At 44.1% G+C, this 19,750-nt stretch overlaps 2 protein-coding genes across 13 annotated transcripts; one reads left to right on the top strand and one right to left on the bottom strand.

Annotated features, from left to right (window-relative positions):
* The first annotated feature begins 6 nt into the window (after window positions 1–6).
* OAZ3 (ornithine decarboxylase antizyme 3) lies at window positions 7–3,157 on the top strand. Its single transcript, NM_001172714.1, is given in 5 exon segments — window positions 7–237; window positions 525–661; window positions 1,440–1,615; window positions 2,096–2,181; window positions 2,908–3,157. Coding segments are annotated over 5 exon segments (705 nt in total). The 5' UTR covers window positions 7–73; the 3' UTR covers window positions 3,051–3,157.
* Window positions 3,158–3,427: 270 nt separating this feature from the next.
* TDRKH (tudor and KH domain containing) lies at window positions 3,428–19,738 on the bottom strand. 12 transcript variants are annotated; one of them, XM_023641148.2, is made up of 16 exons: window positions 19,513–19,738; window positions 19,133–19,273; window positions 18,921–18,976; window positions 11,738–11,886; window positions 10,869–10,975; window positions 10,041–10,230; window positions 9,209–9,348; window positions 8,773–9,094; window positions 7,746–7,906; window positions 7,381–7,553; window positions 7,093–7,157; window positions 6,671–6,822; window positions 6,092–6,193; window positions 5,721–5,817; window positions 5,426–5,515; window positions 3,428–5,251 (listed from the first exon to the last, which is right to left on the bottom strand). In XM_023641148.2, exons 4-15 carry the CDS (start codon window positions 11,859–11,861, stop codon window positions 5,463–5,465), a joined length of 1,686 nt encoding a protein of 561 aa, XP_023496916.1. In that variant the 5' UTR covers window positions 11,862–11,886; window positions 18,921–18,976; window positions 19,133–19,273; window positions 19,513–19,738; the 3' UTR covers window positions 3,428–5,251; window positions 5,426–5,462. The 12 variants fall into 12 exon arrangements, with proteins under 12 accessions (XP_023496916.1, XP_070124338.1, XP_070124334.1 ...); XM_070268237.1 differs by having other exon boundaries at window positions 10,869–11,004; window positions 19,513–19,709; XM_070268233.1 differs by having other exon boundaries at window positions 19,198–19,273; window positions 19,513–19,707.
* Window positions 19,739–19,750: the final 12 nt, after the last annotated feature.

Below are 19,750 nucleotides of genomic sequence, written 5' to 3'. Positions count from 1 at the left end.
CACTAGGTTGCCTGAACCTCTGCCACCCACCTCTGAACCTCACTTTGCCGCAGGGGGGCACTGAACTGAGAAACTGCCTTGTTACAGGTGTCGCCCCTCTGTCTACTCCCTTTCTTACATCAAGAGGGGAAAAACACGGAACTACCTCTACCCGATCTGGTCACCATACGCCTATTACCTTTACTGTTACAAATACCGGATCACCCTCCGGGAGAAGATGATGCCTTGTTATAAAAGGTAATTATTTTCTTGTTGTAGTTGTTTATATAAACCATAAGGAAAAATAAAAGAATTTGAAAGAACTTCTCAAGTGGCAAGAGATGATAATAGCAAAATAAGGTGGAAGGCTGGCATGGAACTTTAGAATTTTTCCATCTGGCTGGCCTGGGAAAATGGAAACAGGCTAGTCCACGGAGGATACAGAAGAGAGTGCCAGAGCCTTGTCCCATGCACCTGGAAGTTATGAACCTCTTCCCATCTCAGACTCAGAGAGAAACTAACTTGGGTCTCTTTTTCCCAACCAGCATCACTTATAAGGAACAGGAGGACTTGACACTCCGGCCCCGTTCCTGCCTTCAGTGCTCCTGAGTCCCTAGCAGGCCTCCAGGTGGGCAGAAGCACCGAGCAGGGTGATCACAACCAGCTTAAAGAACTGTATTCGGTAAGTGGACTGTGAGCTGGTGTTGTGACAGGGGAGCTCCCTGCTTGCTGTAACACCACCTTACAGAGAAGGGACATTAGCTAGTCAGAAAATAAATCATAGAAAGTGAGAGTTAGATGAGACCTTGGAGCTCGTGTAAAAGCTACTTGCTTTATAGACAAGGATTCTGGCCCCAAGATCTTAAGTCAAGGTCATAGAGTTAGTGGTGAAAGCAGGAAGGAATTGGGAATAAAGATAGAGCAGACTGTATTAAGACTTCTGGGACATTAAGTTGTTTAGAAGCTAAGCTGGGACCAGAACCCAGAACTCCCAAACTTGCCCTGGTATCATATTGCAATAGCATTCCTGTGTGTGACCTCTGCATTTTAAAAGAGAAATGGGAGAATTTAGAGAAAACCCATAGGATGGAAAAAAGCGCAAGAGTATATCAGTGAGACAGTAAATAGATGGCACAGCTTTGTTTAAAGAGTAAGCTCTCTGATGTAAACCTAAGTTTCTGAAGGGTTAGTGAATCCCTGAGGTGAGGTTAGTAGGCAGTAAAACTGCATTGACTCCACATTCCAGATTGTTTGATATCAAGAACTCCATGATAGGGATGGAGTTAGGTCCTAGGACTGAGAGAGAGTGTTGAGTAAGACTTATGGCCCCAGTTCTCCTAGGCTCCCCATCAGCTCCCTCCTTGCTTCCAGACTCACCGAAATTGGCCTGAGATCTGATTTGAGGACTAGATGAGCACAGAAGCAGGAGACTATTACTCTCATTTTCACTCCTTTTCCAGGCTGGGAACCTGACGGTGCTGGCTACTGACCCCCTGCTCCACCAGGCCCCAGTGCAGTTAGACTTCCACTTCCGCCTCTCCCCCCAGACCTCTGCCCATTGGCACGGCCTTCTCTGTGACCATCGGCTCTTCCTGGATATCCCATATCGGGCCTTGGATCAAGGGAACCGGGAAAGGTGACAGCCTGGATGGGACAGTGGGGAGGGAAGAGGTAGGGGATTTCACTTTTATGTCATAACCAGGTAGTGGGTATGCTAACCAGTGAGGGCTGATTGAGGTGCCGGATACATTCAAACCACTGAACTGAGCTGCGGATCAGGGGTTCAAGGGATACCAGCCCGTGGGAGGTTGCTGACTCAGGTTCAGAAACATAAGTGAGGATCCATAGTTAAATAATAGGAACTGTTCTCCAGCAGTTTGTCTTTACAGGGCAGTCCCTGCTCCCCAGACCCTTCCATGCCATGGGTTAGTCCAGTAGCATGCAATCCCTTGGCTTCTAAGAAAAATCTATCAAAAGTAGTTTAACAACTTTCATTTCCTGGCTTGGGTCAGGAAAAAATGAGCAATAAGATTTCTTCCTCTCCAAGTAGGCATCTTTTTGGATTCTCAGTTCGCTAAACATTTCATTAACGGTGATTTTTCTCTATGGCCCCTAGTTTGACTGCAACACTGGAGTATGTGGAGGAGAAGACCAGTGTGAACTCCGTGTTTGTAAACTTCCAAAATGACCGCAATGACAGAGGTAGAGATCTGCTCTGTCTTTCCCAGCTCTTGGTGCTGAAGCAGCGACAGCAACTTTTCCTTTGTAGGAAATCCTCTTCTCCCCACTCTTTAAAAAAGGGCATGCTCAGGCATTTTAGGAAATCAACACCCCCTCCCCCCAAGGAAATTAAGGCACCTAGCATTCTGTTCATTCAAGTTATGAGTGGACTATCAAGAAGACCCTATGGGTAGATTCCAGAAACCACACTAAAGGAACACTGGTGAAATTGCACAGAATCCAAAGGGACGTGGCTGGTAGGACAGAGAGATCTCAAGGTGAAAGTGTCAGGCAGAAGGCCAGGAGGGTAGGAATATGTTTAACCAGGTGCTTGGAGCATGTTGCAGAAACTACCTCTTCCATCAAGGAGTTTATACTCTGTTGGAAATAAGACAGAAGGCAGTAGAGTTTACTATACCACTCTCATGCTAGGTACTTCATAAACATCATCTCGTTTAATCTTAAATTCTGTGAGGAAAGTTTTATGATCGCCATTTTACAAATGAGGAAACCGAAGTTCAGAAGGATTCACTGGTAGACTGTTACAAAGCTAAGTAAATGTTAAAACCAGGGCTAGAGTCTAGATCTGTTCAACTCCAAAACCCATCATCCTAATGCCTGTCCTACACTGCTTCCCCCACAGCCATTCCCTAGTGGAAGAGTCGTATTGAACTTCAGAGTGTTTTAATTCATTCTCTCCTTTCACAGGTGCCCTACTTCGGGCCTTCAGCTACATGGGCTTTGAGGTGGTCAGACCAGATCACCCTGCCCTTCCTCCCTGGGACAATGTCATCTTTATGGTGTATCCCCTTGAAAGGGACCTTGGTCACCTGCCCAGTGAGCATGCCTGAACGTGCTTCTGTCTACTCTGTGAGGGGCTGGGAGCCTTGATAAACGGGACCCAGGATGTGACTCAGGACACCTTCTTCCATCTTAGGAATAAAGGGTAGTGCAATCCTCAAGTGTTCAGTTTCTTGGGGGGAAGGTGGGGGTGACTGGAGTGGAACATGAGCCTTACAGAGCTGAATTCACTGTGGGATAAACATTTAATGACTGAAAAGATCAGAGGGAACTGAACGAGAGAGGGAAGGGACCCAATGATTTTAGGCTCCTTTTGCCTAACTCCCCCAAACCCCAAAGCCATTTACCCACTTATTCTAACCATTTACTTAGCACCTGCCAGGAACAAGAACCAAGTACTAGGGAATTCACAAAGACTTAAGCCTTGTTAGGAGAGTTTCATCCATATATTTCAGTTCAGATTGGAGACAAATGCTAATTCCTTCTCTTTGGACGTGGAGGAAATCAGACCAGGTACATGGAGCTTTGGGCTCAAGGGGAGGATTTCAACCAACAAAATAAAAAATAGGAAGCATAGAAGAGGACATTCCAGGCAGCGGAAAAAGCAGGGTTCTACTGGAGGAATAAGGAATCCATGAGAATGGCATGTAAACTCACAAGACTTAAAGGCCATATCAAAGGAACAGACTTTGATACACAGTAACTGCAGCTAGCAATGAAACTACTCATTTTCCAGAGCAATAAGTCCTATGAATGATTTCTCTCAGGAGCTCTCTTAAGAGTAAAGCCTGAGGAGCCGAAGAAACGGGGGACTAACTGGCCTCCTGACCCTGTTGTGGAGTAGCTCCAATTCCAGGGCTAAGCTTGCTTCAGTGAGTTCACTGCAGCCAAGGTCTGAAATGTCCAGTCAACGGCAGCCCTTCACTGATTGCACTGGAGCCTTTCTGTTAATTGGTACTGTGATTTTTCTGAGAAAATATAGTTTTGAAAATTGTGGCTATGGGAAAATATAGTTGCCATGTAGTCTATGGGCACACCTCACTAATTCCTAGATGTAAAAAATCATGCATAAGGCATCCTTTGTGCTAGTTTTAAGTTTTCCAGTTTACCTTACTTATCCTTTAAAAAAAATGTTGATTTGTCATTATTCTACCACCTACATTATACATTTTTATTTAAAGTACCTTCACAGTTCTCAATGGATCCTAACAATAGTCAGAAATGGAGAGATGCCATAAGAAAACAAGCTCCCTAGGTCTTACAAGTTTAGAGTGGAGATATAATCCTAGAACTCAGGTTTCTAGAATCATAATCCAGGCCTTTTCTTCCAAATAGTTTAGGTAGGGTCTTAATTTACAAAGCCTAAACCTAAACTGGTTCTGGTTCTTAGTGAATGGTTGATTCTGAAGTTTGGGGAAAGAATATGATGTGTGCATAGGAATGACACCTGTTTTCGAGGGGCCCCTCTACATGAGGTGCTTGACAAAAAAGATATCGATAGGCTTGCTTTCACCTTGTGATTCAACCAACATTTAGTTTTCTTGAGAACTTTATTCAGCAAAGAATCCCTCAAATGATTTAAACAGCTATCTATGTCCTCTCTCTCTCTTTATGGATGTGTGTGTGTATATATGATACTATACTAGCAATTCAGAATATTTCCTGAGCTGCTCTCTCCTTGTCTACTTGTATTTTAACCAAAGTTTACAGGGAAATAGCTGGAGCACTGTTTCAAAAAAACCTGTCTCCAATAACATACCAGCGGCTGAGGCTGGGAGGCAGTATTCTCTTCTTTCTGAGGCTTTTTAATATAATTATGCTGAGTTTTGCCTTTGCCTCCTGACTCAACTATAGTCTTTGAGTTCACCACTCAAAAGCTTCCCTTAACCAGAGTCACCTGATGAGGTGAGTCAGAAGTCTGCAGAATCATCACTTCCAACGACCAAACCCTGGCTGTTTCCTAGCCTCAAGGAGGACACAGTCTAGCAGTAATGTGCATTATGACCAGCAGAGGGGAACAAGCCAGATGTTGAGCAGCCTGGAAGTAATGCAGCAGTATTCAAACACTGGAAGGGGGATGAGGAGGTGGGGCAGGGACATATATTTGTCTCCCCTCTACCCCACACACTTTCTGGTAGTTCAGCAGAAGGAGAAAATGCACTTGGTTCACAGCAAGACAGATTGTGTGTGTAATGAAGGAAGGACTGCAAAGACCTCATCATCACAGGCTCCTCTCTCCAGGCACCAAATCCTGCCAGACACAAAAACACATAAAGCTTGAAAGAGCTCAATCTGAGAGCAAGTTAAGCTGCAGGAAAGCAGCTGCAGAGACGTAGTATTAAGATAGGCTATGGAGAAAAGAATAAAGCAAGGCCCCTGTTGTCACCCTCATTACTTGACGGTTGCTACAGATAGTTCCACTCACACAGCAAAGCAGACGGCTGAGGCAGCTGAAGCCAACTTCAGAGTAAGTAGTCATCTTCAAGGTTATCATCACCAGATATAGAGGCAGCTTCTACTTAGCAGAAATGAAGAGAAAGTTAAGACACTGCCCTAATCTGGCAGGCACGGCTAGTGAAACTCAGGGGGAAGATGGGCTTCTTGGTGCTCAATGACCACCTTGGTTAACAGCCAAGCCTTAACAACCTCCCTAGTCTGGAGAGACTGACTGAGAAATGGTAACTTCCAAAGACGCTCTAGGGAGGAAGTGCTGTTTGTACCTGATAAGCTGAGACAGGACAGGGTATTTGCTATCTCTCCAGGGCTCTTCTTGGTCTCAGTGAACATGCTGCTAAGAGAGATATCCATGTCTGTGGCCTGAGGGGATGAAAACAAGAGAAAAAGGAAGAATGTGTTGGCTGGTGGCTGGTGGGAAAGAAGCAGCCGCTCTATCATTTTTCTCACAGGATCTGGTTAAAGTAGTTGAATTTAGCTGCTGAGAGGGACACAATGCCTCCTTTGATGGACTAGTGGAGTAATTCACTTAGGAAAGCTCTCTACAAATGTATGCATGACTAGAAGCCCTCGTGTCTCATAAGGCACCAGATTTGCCCCAAAGAAGCACCCTAAATGACTACAACAGTTCACTCACCATATCTTGCAATGTGTTTGGGACTGCTCTGTTTTCTTCCATGTCTTCAGGAAGCTCAACTGCGTATCCTTTACGAACTAATTCTAACCCAATATCAAGTTTCTGAGAAGAAAAATGAAAAGGGAATGATGTTCTCTCTGTAACAAAGACAAATGTGAGGGAATAGGGCTGAAGAGCTAGGACTAATACTTTTTTTGCACTGAGGAAGATTCACCCTGAGTTAACATCTGTTGCCAATCTTCCTCTTTTTGCTTGAGGAAGATTAGCCCTGAGCTAACATCTGTTGCCAATCTTCCTCTATTTTGTGTGTGGGTCACCACTACAGCATGGCCGCCAACGAGTGGTGTAGGTCCATGCATGGGAACCAAACCTGGGCTGCCGAAACAGAGCATGCTGAACTTAACCACTAGGCCACTGGGCCAGCCCCTAGGACTGATACTTTAAAGACATTCCTTAGGTAGGAGGGTAAGCGGGATCTTACAAGGAAGGAATAATATAAGAGTTTCTGGTAAAGAAAAAGTAAACAAGGCTATAAATATCCTGAAGAGATAGTGAGCAATGAGTGAACCCCAATCTTACCTTCCCATTGCTAGTATCATATAAGTATATCTTGGGCCAAGTTGCGATTCCAGTCTGGACATAGCTAGAGATCTTGGCCACCAGAGGCTTCCAGTCAGCACAGTGAGTGAGTCTATCAAACTCATCCAAAGCTTCCTCTTCCCATTGTTCACCTGGCAATATCGTACAGAGAGCCTAAGATGAGGTCAGTGCTGACAAGGGTGGGATTATGCCCTGGGAAGTAGAACTATCTCCTTTTATTCCAGAAGGCATCTATGTCTGACTGCCAGGCAAGTTTCTGGCTGGCGTTCTCTAGCGCTGGTGAGGAAAAGACAACTGAGCACCCAGAGCTCAAAAAGCCCAGGAAAATGAGAATTCCTCCCATGTGCCACATGAGTTATTCTATTTGGAAGCAAGGTCAATAGGCAATGTGACCAATTTACCTGAGGGGGCAATCCGTGCCAGGCTACACTCTATTGCTTGAAATGGAAGGCTTAGGAAGTCACTCCTAAAGTGAAAGAAATTGAAATTAGAATCCCAGTGCCAAAAGGGCCTTCTCATCTTCCTTGCTCTAGACAGCACCAATTAACCCAGCGGGAGAAGATAATCCTCTGCTCTCTGTAAACAGGTTCTCTTCCAAATCTCCCTGGCTTATAGCTCACCACCCTATGACCAGGGCGGAGTCAATAGCTGGGCCTTCAGCCTGACTCCAACCTGGCCTCGGCACTGACCTGAGTGCCCTGAGGTCCCTCAGTGGGCAATCTCCATTATCTCCAAAGTCAACAAAGTAGAGGTCCAGGTTCCCATTCTCTAAGGTGCCAAGGACCCGGGCTCGATACCAGGAACCATTTGTAGGTAGAGGTGCTGCTACAATGTCTCCTACATGCACAGCCAAGTCTTCAGGCTACATATGGGGATAAGGATCAGGATGGGGGAGTGTTAGGAAAGGTTAGGCTAAAAAGAAAAAGATAAATAGGGAATACCAGAAGGAAGAAAGTAGTTGCTCCACAGGAAGAGAGGAGAAAATATCACAATGAAAGAGAGAGACCAGACCCCCTTTTCATCAAACTCCGGCTTTGTCCCTATGGTAACTTACCAGACTGTTCTCATAGTGCTGAGTCATCTCACTGACAAGTTTATCCAATTGCAGGCTCCGGGAGCCAATGATCTGGATCCAGAAGTGATTAGGATGCTCAGAGGCAGAGACATAGACTTCTAGGAACTCATCAGCATGGAAACTGAAGTCAGGACTGGGGACTAAACACAGGGATAAGCAAGTTAAACTGAGAATCATCAGCATCTAATATGGTGACCATATCAGAATCATCTCTGATTGAGGTAGGGAGATCACACAATGAGGGTGAGAGGTACAAATACCAAGTGGCTATTATCATTTAAAAAATGGCTGGAGGGACAACTGGATGAATTACACAAGAGTATCCTGAAGAAAGGTACTAAGCTATGTTCTGCAGCTTTCTATGTAAGTAATGAGTTTACATTCTTAGTCATCTGCCATATTCAAATCAGTCACCAATTATAAAGAAGGTAAATCCTCCACATCCTAGCTGCAGCATGGACCAGTGAAAAGGTACATGGACAGATGTGGGCCCATTCCAGATCCCATTCTACCACTGACTCATTATGTGACCTTGGACAACTCTGTAAACCTCTTATGGGCTCTAGGCTTCTCTGCCTATCCCAGTCCCTATGCATAGAAGGGAAAGCTCATAGCCTTTTCATTCTTGAACAGTAGTGCTTTTTAAAAACAGTAATGAGACAGGCCAAAAAAAAAAAATCAAGCTGAGTATTTTACTTGTTTAATAAGTATGTTTGGGAAAAAAATATCATGTAAATTCGATTATTTGATGTATTACTCATAGACTAGTTTTCTGTGAACTAGCATATTTCTATATCACTCTCTATCATTAGCTGGTTTGTATTCAGAAAAATACTGTTTAGTATTAATCCAGGTAAAATATTACCAGAAAGGCATATCTGTGATGACAGACTTGTAAATGTAGTCAGGAAAATAGAAATTATTTTTTATTGCTTCCTACTTTGAGTTATCCAAGGCAGTATTTCTGTCTTCCATATGGCTAACTGGTTCCCTCTTTGTTACGTACTTTCAAACATGGATGTCTCTGGACTGGTCTGGGCTCCAGACTTCTGAAAGCTGTCATCATTAGGTTTCTCCCAGGAACCTTCTTTTGGCCCTACAACAGCCATGTCGCCACCTCCTTTGCGGGGAGGAACTGCCAGTGGTGCAGCCGGCTCCATGCCAGTACCAGCATTTTTCCATAAAGTGGGCTCTCCAGCTCCACTAGGCTCTGTCACTTCCTCTCTTCTTACACTGATTGGCTGCTTGCGTGGGACTCTGGCTTCTGCAGAATGAGCAATTCTCTTCCGAAGTTCTTCATCTTCGGAAACTTTCTCCAGTATCAAATGCTGTGGAAAATAAGAGAAGGGATGATATCTGTGTGGCCAGATATTTTGACCCAAGATGGAATAAAGGGTTTTTCTCATTCTTAAATACGATTCAAGTCTATCACGGCTACTTGCCTTGGCTGTTGCCACTTCCTTCTGTGTTCCTGAGATTTTTATAAGCCTTGATAGTAGCAACGTCCCCTCTGATTCTTTGTCACAGGTAATTTTGGCTCCAGAGGCCTTACAGATAGAACGAATCGTCTCACCGCCTCTCCCTGCATTGAACAATACATCAAAACCTGTCCTAGTCAATCTTAACTACTAGAGAAATCACTATTTTGTATATACTGGGAGAGGAGAGTCAGTTTTTATTCCCAAACTGAACAGAATATAGGATATTGAATGGTAAGCGGGGGCTACTGCAAGCCTTACCGTAAGAAGAATACTGGATTATCTGCTCTTTCCATTTTATTTAAACTCCACACATTGGCCAGGTTAACTTCCTCATGTTGTTTCCATTTTTTACCACTTAGCATACTTTACATACTCACTTCATTAGAAGATATCCTACATGATGTGTGCAACACTGGACCAAGCACAGGACATTTCTCTGCCGCTAACAGCTCTATGGGAAAGCATAATTGGTGCTCTCTAAAGCACTGTCTTGAAAGATCTGGGATAACATAAGCAAGCTTTGCTTCCCTTTAAAAATCTATTATGAGGTAAATACTTTACCTGAACCTTTCTGGAATTTACTTGTAAGGTTCAGATCATACAACTTGTGAGGTAATGCGTTTGCTTTACCACCGGTTCTGTAAAGAAGTAAAGCTCTGGTCTCAATGTCCCTGTCTTTTTTTTCTCAGCCAGGTGAAGGGGAAGTAGGCCAGGAAAAACCCTTGGGACGGTGTGAAAAGAAAGGCAAAGGTAGAGAAACAAGCAAACAGGAGAGGAAGCTGTCCAGTGGTACCTATGATTCTGCCCACAGATCTCTGGGGAACTGAGAGCTGCTCAGACACGGGGGTATTCTCTGTCAGGATCTGATGGATTGCTGCTTTGGCCTTGCACACCTGAACAGGAAAACCACTGATAAGCAGCACCCGCTCCTCGCCTACATCCTCTGTGTCCACATCAATCCGAGCACCTGTCTGTTTCCGCAGCTGCAGAGAAAAGGACACATGGCAGTATGCTTTGTGAGAGCTCCCATCTGGGTCAGCTAGGAGCACTCTAAACCTAATCCTGGAGGTAGACAGAACTGGACACAATAGCAGCTAAATCAGGATGTTATAAGCAGTCCTCAATTACTTGTTCTTATGGAAGGAAATTAGTAACAAAGGTAACCCCAAATACCAGTTAATTAAAAACAGTTTCTCTGTGTTTAGAACCTTCTTTCCTCCCCCCCCCCCCCCAATTTTATTTGGGTCAGAGAATCAAGTATTTTTTCTTGACATTCCAAGTGAACAACGGAAGATGTATGAAGAACCAGGCAGCAATATTTACTGTCAACTAATGAGAGTTCGTTAATTTCATAGTAGAGAAGAATGGTTCAAGCTATACCAAGCTGAGAACCACCCAATCAAAAATCCTCATTTCAAGCTAAGTCATCCGTTCTCTAGGGAATAGAAGTACTCATCTCTAAAAGGAAAATAGCATAGTTAGCTAAAAAGTTCCTATATTTTTTCTCCTAAAAATATACACAGTGTGGGTGGCTTTTGTGGGATGGGGCAGAGGAGGAAAACAAGAAGGCAGGAAGTAGAATCAATCCCTGAGAAAGCCAACTGCCTGCTTGCACACTTACTTGTTTAATATTGGCTCCTTGCCGGCCAATGATGAGTTTCACAGCCTCCTGGGGAACTCGCATCTCTATCTCGATGTCGTCCTCCCCAACAAACGTCAGCCGTTCTTCTGCACAGACCATGGCTCATCAGATCAGACTTAGATAACACACAAAATTACTATCAGCCCTCCTCTGAATCTAGCTGTCAAAGAGACACTGATCCCAGAGATAAACTCAGCATCTCAGTCATAATGACAAGGAGAAGTGGCATCTAAGTGGGAATTAGAAGGTCCCCAAAAGACCAGAAGATGGGCATTCTTTCTGAATACTGTTTCAGATGCTAAAATAGGAAAAGGATTTGGCTCTGCAAGGAAGGGGTGCTGGATTTGGGGCAAACTATTTGTACCAAGACATGAGTCCCAGAAAAGAATAAAGGGTAGAAGTTGCACGAGGAGTCCATTAGGCTCAGAACTTCTCCTGTCTGTAGATAAATCGTTTCTCTAGGTCCTATTGTCTAGGTCTAGCCTGTGGGGAAACTGGACTCCACAGTTGGCCTTCTCCTAACAACTAAATTGAAGGAGCATATGAAAAAGAAGAATATAGATACTAAAAAAAAAAAGAAAAGAAAAAGAACCCATTGCAGCATTGATGTTGCTGAATGGAACAGATCAATAGAATTATAAAATGAGTTCTTAATTTCATAGACTAGCTTGACATTAAGAACATAGAAAAGAAGAAACCAAATAGTTCCAGTCAAAGATCCCTAACAGAAATCCAAGTACATCCCAACAAACACACTCGGTCTGGCAAGGAAAGGTTTCATTTCAATTTAACAAGGCCAGAAGACAGTCTGAACATTTCCATTATGTAGAGCCGTGGGGTTCACATACCTCTGCTTTCCCTATATCTGCGGTATAGGATATAGGCAATCGTTGCACTGGCTGGGATCCCGAGGCCCAGTGCTATTTTCTGAATAGTGGACAAACTTGTCCAAGAAGTCCGTTCAGTGGACATTTTCTGCTGTACTCTGACTTACATCCTGGAATAAGCAAATGAGGGAAAAGAAGGAGCTTTCATCTGACACCTTTACAACTGGCAGAGAGGCATGGGAATACATTATAATATTATTAAAAAGAATAATCCTGCCTACCTTCCCATTTCAAGAGCTTGAGCAGTCTCAGAATCTATCTCATGTAAAGGTCTATTTCATCTAACTTTTAAAAAGTTAGCTAAGGGACACACACAACTAGAGAGAGGCATACTTCATTCTCTGCCCCCACCCCTCCAGGGAGAACTATACAATGACCACAATTTTAAAAGACAAAGGAACAAAAAGTTAAGTGAATAAAATATTTCAAAAATAAATATTTAGATTTCATATCAAACTATTTAAAATTCCTTATCTGTGCCCTTCTATGCTTTCAGGTCTTTCCTGAGCTGTTGATTCTGCAAAGTGTGGCTTTCCAGGCCTAATTTTAGGCTTTGCTACTTCTACTTCTCTTTCTTGGAAGTACTGTCTTTATTTACTGTCTATACTCCTGATTTCTATTTACTCCTCAACCAGGTCTGTCTTGCTCCTTTGCCAAAACTACAACTTTCCAGATAATCAACCTAGATGGCGTGTATAAGCCTTATCTAATAATACCTCTGTGCCCTCTTTCTCTTGGTTCCTCCTATTTCCCTGGAGGGGCCTTTGGAGTTTTAGACTTGTCTTCTTGTGGTCTCTATCCACTGCTATTGTCATTCTGCTCTCTTTGGGTAATTTCACCCACACCTGCAGCTTCAACTACTACCTACATGCTAATGACTCCAACAACACTGCACCTGGACTGATTCAGAAGCTCCTCAAATCTCATTTAGACCACTGCAGCGGCCTTCCTGCTATTCGTCTCTGACACTGTATCTTCATTTTCCTGCCGAGCAAATCTTAACATGTCCCTCACTATGTTTCCTTATTCCATATAGTTTCTCACCCTCCCAGACAATTATTTCATACTGTTTCTTCTCAAACCTCTAGCACCTCCTTCTCCATCCTCACTCTCAACTGATGTCCTTGCTTCCAATTTCAGTGAGAAAGTAGAGTGCTCAGAGAAAATATTAACAAACTTCCACATTTTCCCACATATCTTTATCTGTGCCCAAGTATTCTATCTTCTCTCTCGTGGCCATAGATGAACTGTCTCCGCTAGCAGTGAAGTCTCCCATAAAAGTGTTATTCCACCAGCGTCACTCTCCTTCCTTCTCCTGCACTGTTAATGTTTTCTTCTCTATTGGATCCTTCTATCAGCAGACAAACATGCTATTATTTCTCCTTTCTCAAAAGAAACTTTCTCTATTCCACTTATTCCTCCAAACGTTTCTCATTTTTTTTTCCTTCCTTTTACAGGAAAACTCACAAGCGCCAATACTTCTGTGCTCAATTTCTCTTCTTGAATGCATTCTCACTGCTCTTGTCAAGGTCACCAGTGACTTCACACTGCTAAATCAGATGATCAATTCTCACTCTTCACTTTATCTGACCTCAGCCTAGTATCTAGCACAGCTGGTGACTCTCTCTTCTCTGAAACACTTTCTTCACACTTGGCTTCCATGACAACACTTTCCTGGTTTTCATTCTCTTTCTGGCTGCTCCATCAGTCTCCTTTTTCTAACCTCTAAACACTGGAGTGCCCCAGGGCTCTGTGCTTTGCCCTCTTCTCTCTTGTACCTCACCTCCTGGGTGATCTCATCAAGCTCTCATTCATGGCTTGGCTTTAAAACCCATATGCTGTTAACTCCCAAATTCATAGACCGTGTTCTCCTGATCTCTAGGTTTGTTTATCCAACCACCTATAAGACACAGCGCCATTTGACATCTAATAGGGATCTCAAACTTAAAAGGCACACTCCCGATCTTACCTGCTTCCTGTAGTCTGCCATTTCAGTAAATGGCAACTCCACACTTTTAGTTCCTCAGGCTGAAAATCTTACTCATCCTCTTCCTCAAACAGCACATCCAGGCTGTCAGCAAATCCTGTTCGTTCTACCTCTAAATTATCCAGAATCTGACCACTTTTTACTTCTCCAACTACTATCACCACCATCTGCTCTAAACCACTATTATCTCTTGCCCTAGATTATTGCAATTGCTTCTTAATTATGTCTTTGCATCTTCCATTGTTTATTCTTAACACAACTGATGGAGTAAGTCAAATATTATTCATCCATTCAAAATCTTCCAGTGGTTTCCCATCTCACACTGATTAAAAGCCTAAGTCATTATAATAACCTGTAAAGTCTTCACTTTTGTCATGATCCATTTGTCATGATTGTCTCCCCATTAGAATGTAAATTCCACAAGGGCAGCAATTTTTTTGTTTGTTTCTCAGTACTTAGCACACAGTAGCTAGTCAACAATCATTTACTGAATGAATAAACTTCCTCTTCTACAGCAACTCTCTGTGCCTACATGTAAAGTCATTAATGGCATGTTCGTTCTAATCTGATCTCTGCCTACCATCTTCACAGCCTTTTAGTGAACCCCACCTCTACTAGGGGAACAGGATGTGCTCTCTTATGTATCCATGCTCTAATAAATGTGTCACTTCTGTTTTCCTAGTCTTCCTCCTTAGGCCCATCTGGTATCCCTGGCAAAATTCTATTCCTTCTTAAGTCTCAGCTCTATTACCATTTCTTCTGAGGCCTCTGGGATTTTCCCTAGCTGACTTAGGGTGAGTTTCTCCTTAGCTCATGCTGCCCTATGAGAGATACTCCTGTGCCAGCACTTGTTCACACCATATGCAATTGTTTATCTGTTATGCCTGTGTCCTCTAGACTACTGGCTTCACCAGTGCAATTCAACCATATTTATTAAGCACGTGTATGTGCTAGATGCTACTGTGGCATTAAGGACACAAAGATGAAAAGATAAATGTATTGAGTAGCTACTATGCCACCAGTTACTTTACATACATCATTTTATTCAATCTTCATACAATCCTGTAAGGTGGGAAATATTAACACCAGTTTTACAGAGGAGTACACAGGCTTAAAGAGGTTACCTAACCTCTTACCCAGAGTCTGGGTTATTATTTGCATATCAAAAACCTTTTAAAGTGACTTTAGGAGCCACCTCTCCCTCCTTTTACCTAAACTCTCAGCAGAACAGTAGCTAGTGTCTTTATTCTTTATTCTGATCAACACATTAAATTCACAATTAATAAACAAATACTGGTGGAAAACACTGCAGGTGGTAAAAAACTAAAGACATTATAATATAAATACAAATATAAAGATATTATAATCTAGTGGTAGAACAAAACATAATGTGGCTTTCAACAAGATTTGCTTTAAAATGAAGGAATGTAATTTATGCTCTAATTTGCCTTCATGCTCAAAATTTCTACCCAAATGATTATGCTATACAAGAAAAAAATATTTTTCGCCTTAAAAAAACCTGGTTGTATCCTAGTAAGGCTAAAAACATACTCATTAATAAAGGACCTACTCAGGAATAAAACTTGGGTTCTAAATGTGCTTCTCCTGAAAGCCTTTCAGGAAGAGTGATGAGGGAAAGGAGAAGACCTCTTACAGAAACCTCGTTCTGAGAGAAAATCCCGTAAGGACACTGCAGGCAGATTTCTTACCACTGTCAGACAGAGGACCAAATTTTCTATCTGGCCTCAGAGAGCTTTACTGACCACTAGAAATGAATCAAGTTCTTCAGAGAACTACCAGAAGTTTGCCAAATCTATTTTTTCTAGCCAATAGTTTTAAACAAATTCAATCCATTCTCTTGCCCGGACCCATGGCCTGAAGAGAAAAACAAAACCTCCCTTTACGACCTTGGTGAGGGACTCTTTTCAAGTGTCTTATTATTCCAGGCGATTAGTTGCTCAGTAAGTACATCCAGTAAATATCACTTTTAGAGATTGTTTCAACCTGAGGGAATGTGGCTGCTATTATTTTTTCTTTTCCTTTTCAGTACACAGCAAACTGTTGAGTTTAATGTGGGGTGGTTTGTTCTGAGTTATGAGGTTCCTTCCCTAATTGGATAAAAATCAGCTTCTCTTTTCTCTCCAGGTTGCAAATAAAACCTTTCTCAACTCTCTGAAAGTCTGGGTGGTATCATAAACCTCTTTGTACATACCAAAGGAAAGGAAACAGGCTCGGTTTCATAAAGCAGATTTTTTGCTTAAGTAATTCTTGGATATATGAACCCCAAACTGCTACTTTCTTACATTAAGAGATGGTTTATTCTGGGTGTCAAAAAAATTTCACTTCTTTTATCTACTGGTTACTGCACATATTTTATCACATGGTCTCTCAAGTGCAAAGCTTTCTTTACTATTAATGTGCCTCAGTTAAATAGTGCTAGCTCTTTGCTATGGGCTGAGGTGCCGGGGACACAAGGAGGAACAAGAATTCCTGCCTTGAAATACTCAGTCTAGTGGGAAAGATCAAACTAATTACATGGCAATGCAAAGATAATGTAAATCCTCAGTTAATGCAATAGCTGGGAGGAGCTACAACCTAACATGTTTATTTTTCAGATGGTGCATAGTTGAAAACCACCTCATTAAAATACAAATCATTTATCTTCTGCAGTTAAACCAATAAATGAGTATGCCATGTGTGTTTGGCCCGGGGAATACTTAATAGTCCAAACAGACTTAGTAGCTGCCTTCATGGAGATTCCTATCAGGCAGGGAAGGTCTTGATAAGCAGGTGTTAAAGGTTGTGGGAAACAAACAAATCTAGCCCCGTGAACAACAGCAGTCACTTGATCCACACTCTAACGCTGCCTGCCTTTCAATGCCACCTTGCTGGACATAATTCATGCTTATGAAGCATAGAAATCATAGAATTTTAGAACTAGAAGGAACCACCGAGATGATCTGATTCCACTAACAATGCTGCAACTGGGGAAACGAGGCCCATGGAGATAAAGGGATTTCCCTAAGGTTACACAGCTAATCAATCATTTCCTCACAATGTGGTTTGAAGACCAGTCATGATGGCACCTCTTTAAGGAGACTCAAAGGACTAATACCATTTTTTTCCCAGTGCAGAAACTACAAGGATCAAGGCAAAAGGATATCTAATATTCCTTTGCTTCTGCACTCCCTCAATCCTGACCCTCTATACTAGATTGTGTTTCACCGCTGTGGAGTTTCATAGTACTCCAAACATCCCTAACACACGCATTGCTTGTAATTCTTGATTAACGGCTGTGTCTGTAGTGAGAATGAATTGAATGTAGCAACAGTGAATATAGGGAGACCAATTCAGAGGCTAGTCCAGGTGTCAGTGATTAAGATGGAGAGCAGTAGATGGATTAGAAGGGTTTTAACAGGTAGAATACGTAAGACCCAGCAACTGACTATGGAACGGTTAGAGGGTGAGCCCAGGAGCCGGCTATCAAGTTCCCCATATGAGCACCTGGTAGATGGTGGTGTTTGAGATAGAGAATATTGATGATTTCGTGGTGGAGAGAGTATGTGTGGAAGATGAGTGCCTGTGACAAGGATAAATTCACTGGGTGACTTCTATTTGAACCAAAAGCTAAATTTCACTAACTCCTCTTCAGATATCACAAATGAAGTGTGTGCTAATTGTGTTATCAGTTGATGTCTCAAGGAATGAATACCTAATTGATTAATCAACTATAGTTTTGTTTACAATTTACATATCCTTTTCCATTTCTTTTCCCCAGTTCAGAAACTATCAGGATCAAGGCAAAAGACTATCTGATATTCCTCTGGTGCTGCAGCCAAACTGTTGTAAGTTTCTCTTAAAAAAAAAAAAGAGGAAAGAAAAGTGGGAAATAATATGATGGAAACAGGGATAACTATAACTATTTAGTACTTAAGGCCAGCTGGTGTTTGGTTTTATTTCAAATTGAATGCGAAGACGAGGAGACTAGAACTTAAGACCACCGTGCCCAGGGGAAGCTAGGTAAAGAGGAGACATGTGGATCATTTCAGGGTGCGAAATGTAGCTAGACAATGGTCTTTCAGCGAAAGCTAACTTTAAAATTTCCTGACATTCGTACTCAACAGTTGCTAACAACCATCTGGTATGTGTAACTAAAGCTTACTTCTATTATCATTTCAAAAACATAGGAGTCAAATCACATTGTGAGCTCCACGGGGCAAGGCGCTCTCATTCCAGCGTCTCCTCCTAATCAGACCCCACAAAGTTCCTAAAACATGGTGACAGGCTTGCGGAACCGAAGCAGCTCAGTCCATTCTCTCATCTTTGCTACACTTATTCTTTAAACCCAGGAGTGACAAAAAGCCTCAACCCATTTCTCTCAAGCTGAAAAAAGTCTAAAAACGTAGCTTGACACGGGAGTCTTCACCCCAAAACCACGATGATACCTGCATTAAGGAGTCAGGAGGGAAACTGGAAAAACAAACAAAAACCCCAACGTATTATTCTGACGACTGCAAACAGTTATCCTACTGGAGCTAATTAAGAAAAAGCGGAGGAAAATAAAAGGCACACCGAGGGCGGGTCTACCGTCTCAAAAGGGAGCAGTCGAAAAGTCCGAACTGGCTGGGGCAAACCCTCTCGCACCACGTCCGCGCGCCTCCTCCCTGGACCCGGCATTTTCTTTGGATCCGGTTACTGCCCCGGGGGTAGACCTGGCCCATCACCTCGCCTCAGCCCCGGGGCTAGGGCGCCTGCCCCGGGCCCCACGCCCTCGGGGATGCCCCCTTCCCTCAGCGCCACATTTCCCCCTCCTGGGCGCCAGGGCCGCGCCCGGCCCAGCCTCTCCCACTCCCCAAACCTCCGCTCCCGCTCGCCGCCTTTACCGCTCCTCGAGTCAACTGTCGCGCGCTCCGCCTAGCACGTCGAGCCAGCGGCCGTCGCCTCCGCCCACTCGCACCACCACGCGGAGCCCCGCCGGCCTCGCTTCAGCCGCCTCTTCCCCGCCCCCGCAGCCCCTCCGCACCAATCAACGCCCGGCTCGCAGCCCGACCAATCGCCTTCCCCGCCACAACCAATCCTTCCGCGGGCTGTCCCTGAGCGACGGCGCGGCCGAGCGCGGATACCCAATTACCCGGATGGACTTCAAAGCCGACTCACCGCGTCAGCCAATCACATCCAGGGAAAGCAGACGTTGTCAATTGAGATTGCACCTGCTGAGAATTAAACAGCCAATTAGAGGTTTCACGGAGTCCTCCCAGCCCACCTCTAAGCCAATTACTAAGCCAATGAGGAGGCTGCCACCTCCCAAGCCTTGGGGAAGAAATCAGCGGTGTGGAGGCTGGGCCCGAGGCGCGAGGGGGTTGAATTACTCATGCGTGTCACCGTTCGCACAAAATTGGTGCCTTTGTGCAAAGCCACCCCACAACCAAGAGACCAGAGGAAAGCAGTCTCGCGATGGACGATGCTCTGCCGCTTGTTTCCTCCGCGATGTTTTGCCTCGATTGGTCCTCCTACGGTGACAGAGACTCAGGAGACAGGGAAAACAAAACAGGCTTCGTGGAGGATGGAGAAAAGTTCGAAGGGAAGGAGCTGCGCGGCAGAGAGCGAGGGCCAGCTCTCTTTCTCTGCCCAGGAATAAACAGGGTGAGGACCGCCGCGGCAGCAGGAGAGGTGGAGAGGGACTCGGGTTCCGAGCGCGCCGTGGTAAGGGAGCTGCGGGTAGTGCGGGCGTCAAGGGCCCGCCCTTCACCTTCGCTAGAGATTGAGGGAAACGGGTCGGGCAGCAGGCGCGAAGGCTCCAGCCAGGGGCTGCCTTGTGTAAGGGCGAGAAAGGGGGTGGGTTTCTGCAGGCGGCAGTTTGCTTTGGAAGGGTGCATTCCAGGCGCCGGCCGGGTCCTGGACGGTTAGGGACGGTTGGGTCCTCTACCGCCTCTGCGCCAGAGCCTCAGGGTCCGGGCCCAGCCCCCCAAGCCCCCACCACTCCCCCA

The sequence above is a fragment of the Equus caballus genome, chromosome 5 (genome assembly GCF_041296265.1).
Source record: "Equus caballus isolate H_3958 breed thoroughbred chromosome 5, TB-T2T, whole genome shotgun sequence".
NCBI lineage: Eukaryota > Metazoa > Chordata > Mammalia > Perissodactyla > Equidae > Equus > Equus caballus.
The sequence above is the reverse complement of the archived record's forward strand: the minus strand, read 5'-3'. Positions and strand labels throughout refer to the sequence as shown.

Coding starts and splice junctions, on each gene's coding strand:
- TDRKH (XM_023641148.2), bottom strand. CDS start 11,861: ATGTCCACTGAACGGACTTCTTGGACAAGTTTGTCCACTATTCAGAAA. Junction 9,349..10,040: donor ATCTGTGGGCAGAATCATAG/GTACCACTGGAC, acceptor TGTTCAATGCAG/GGAGAGGCGGTGAGACGATT. Junction 6,194..6,670: donor ATGATACTAGCAATGGGAAG/GTAAGATTGGGG, acceptor TTTTCTTCTCAG/AAACTTGATATTGGGTTAGA.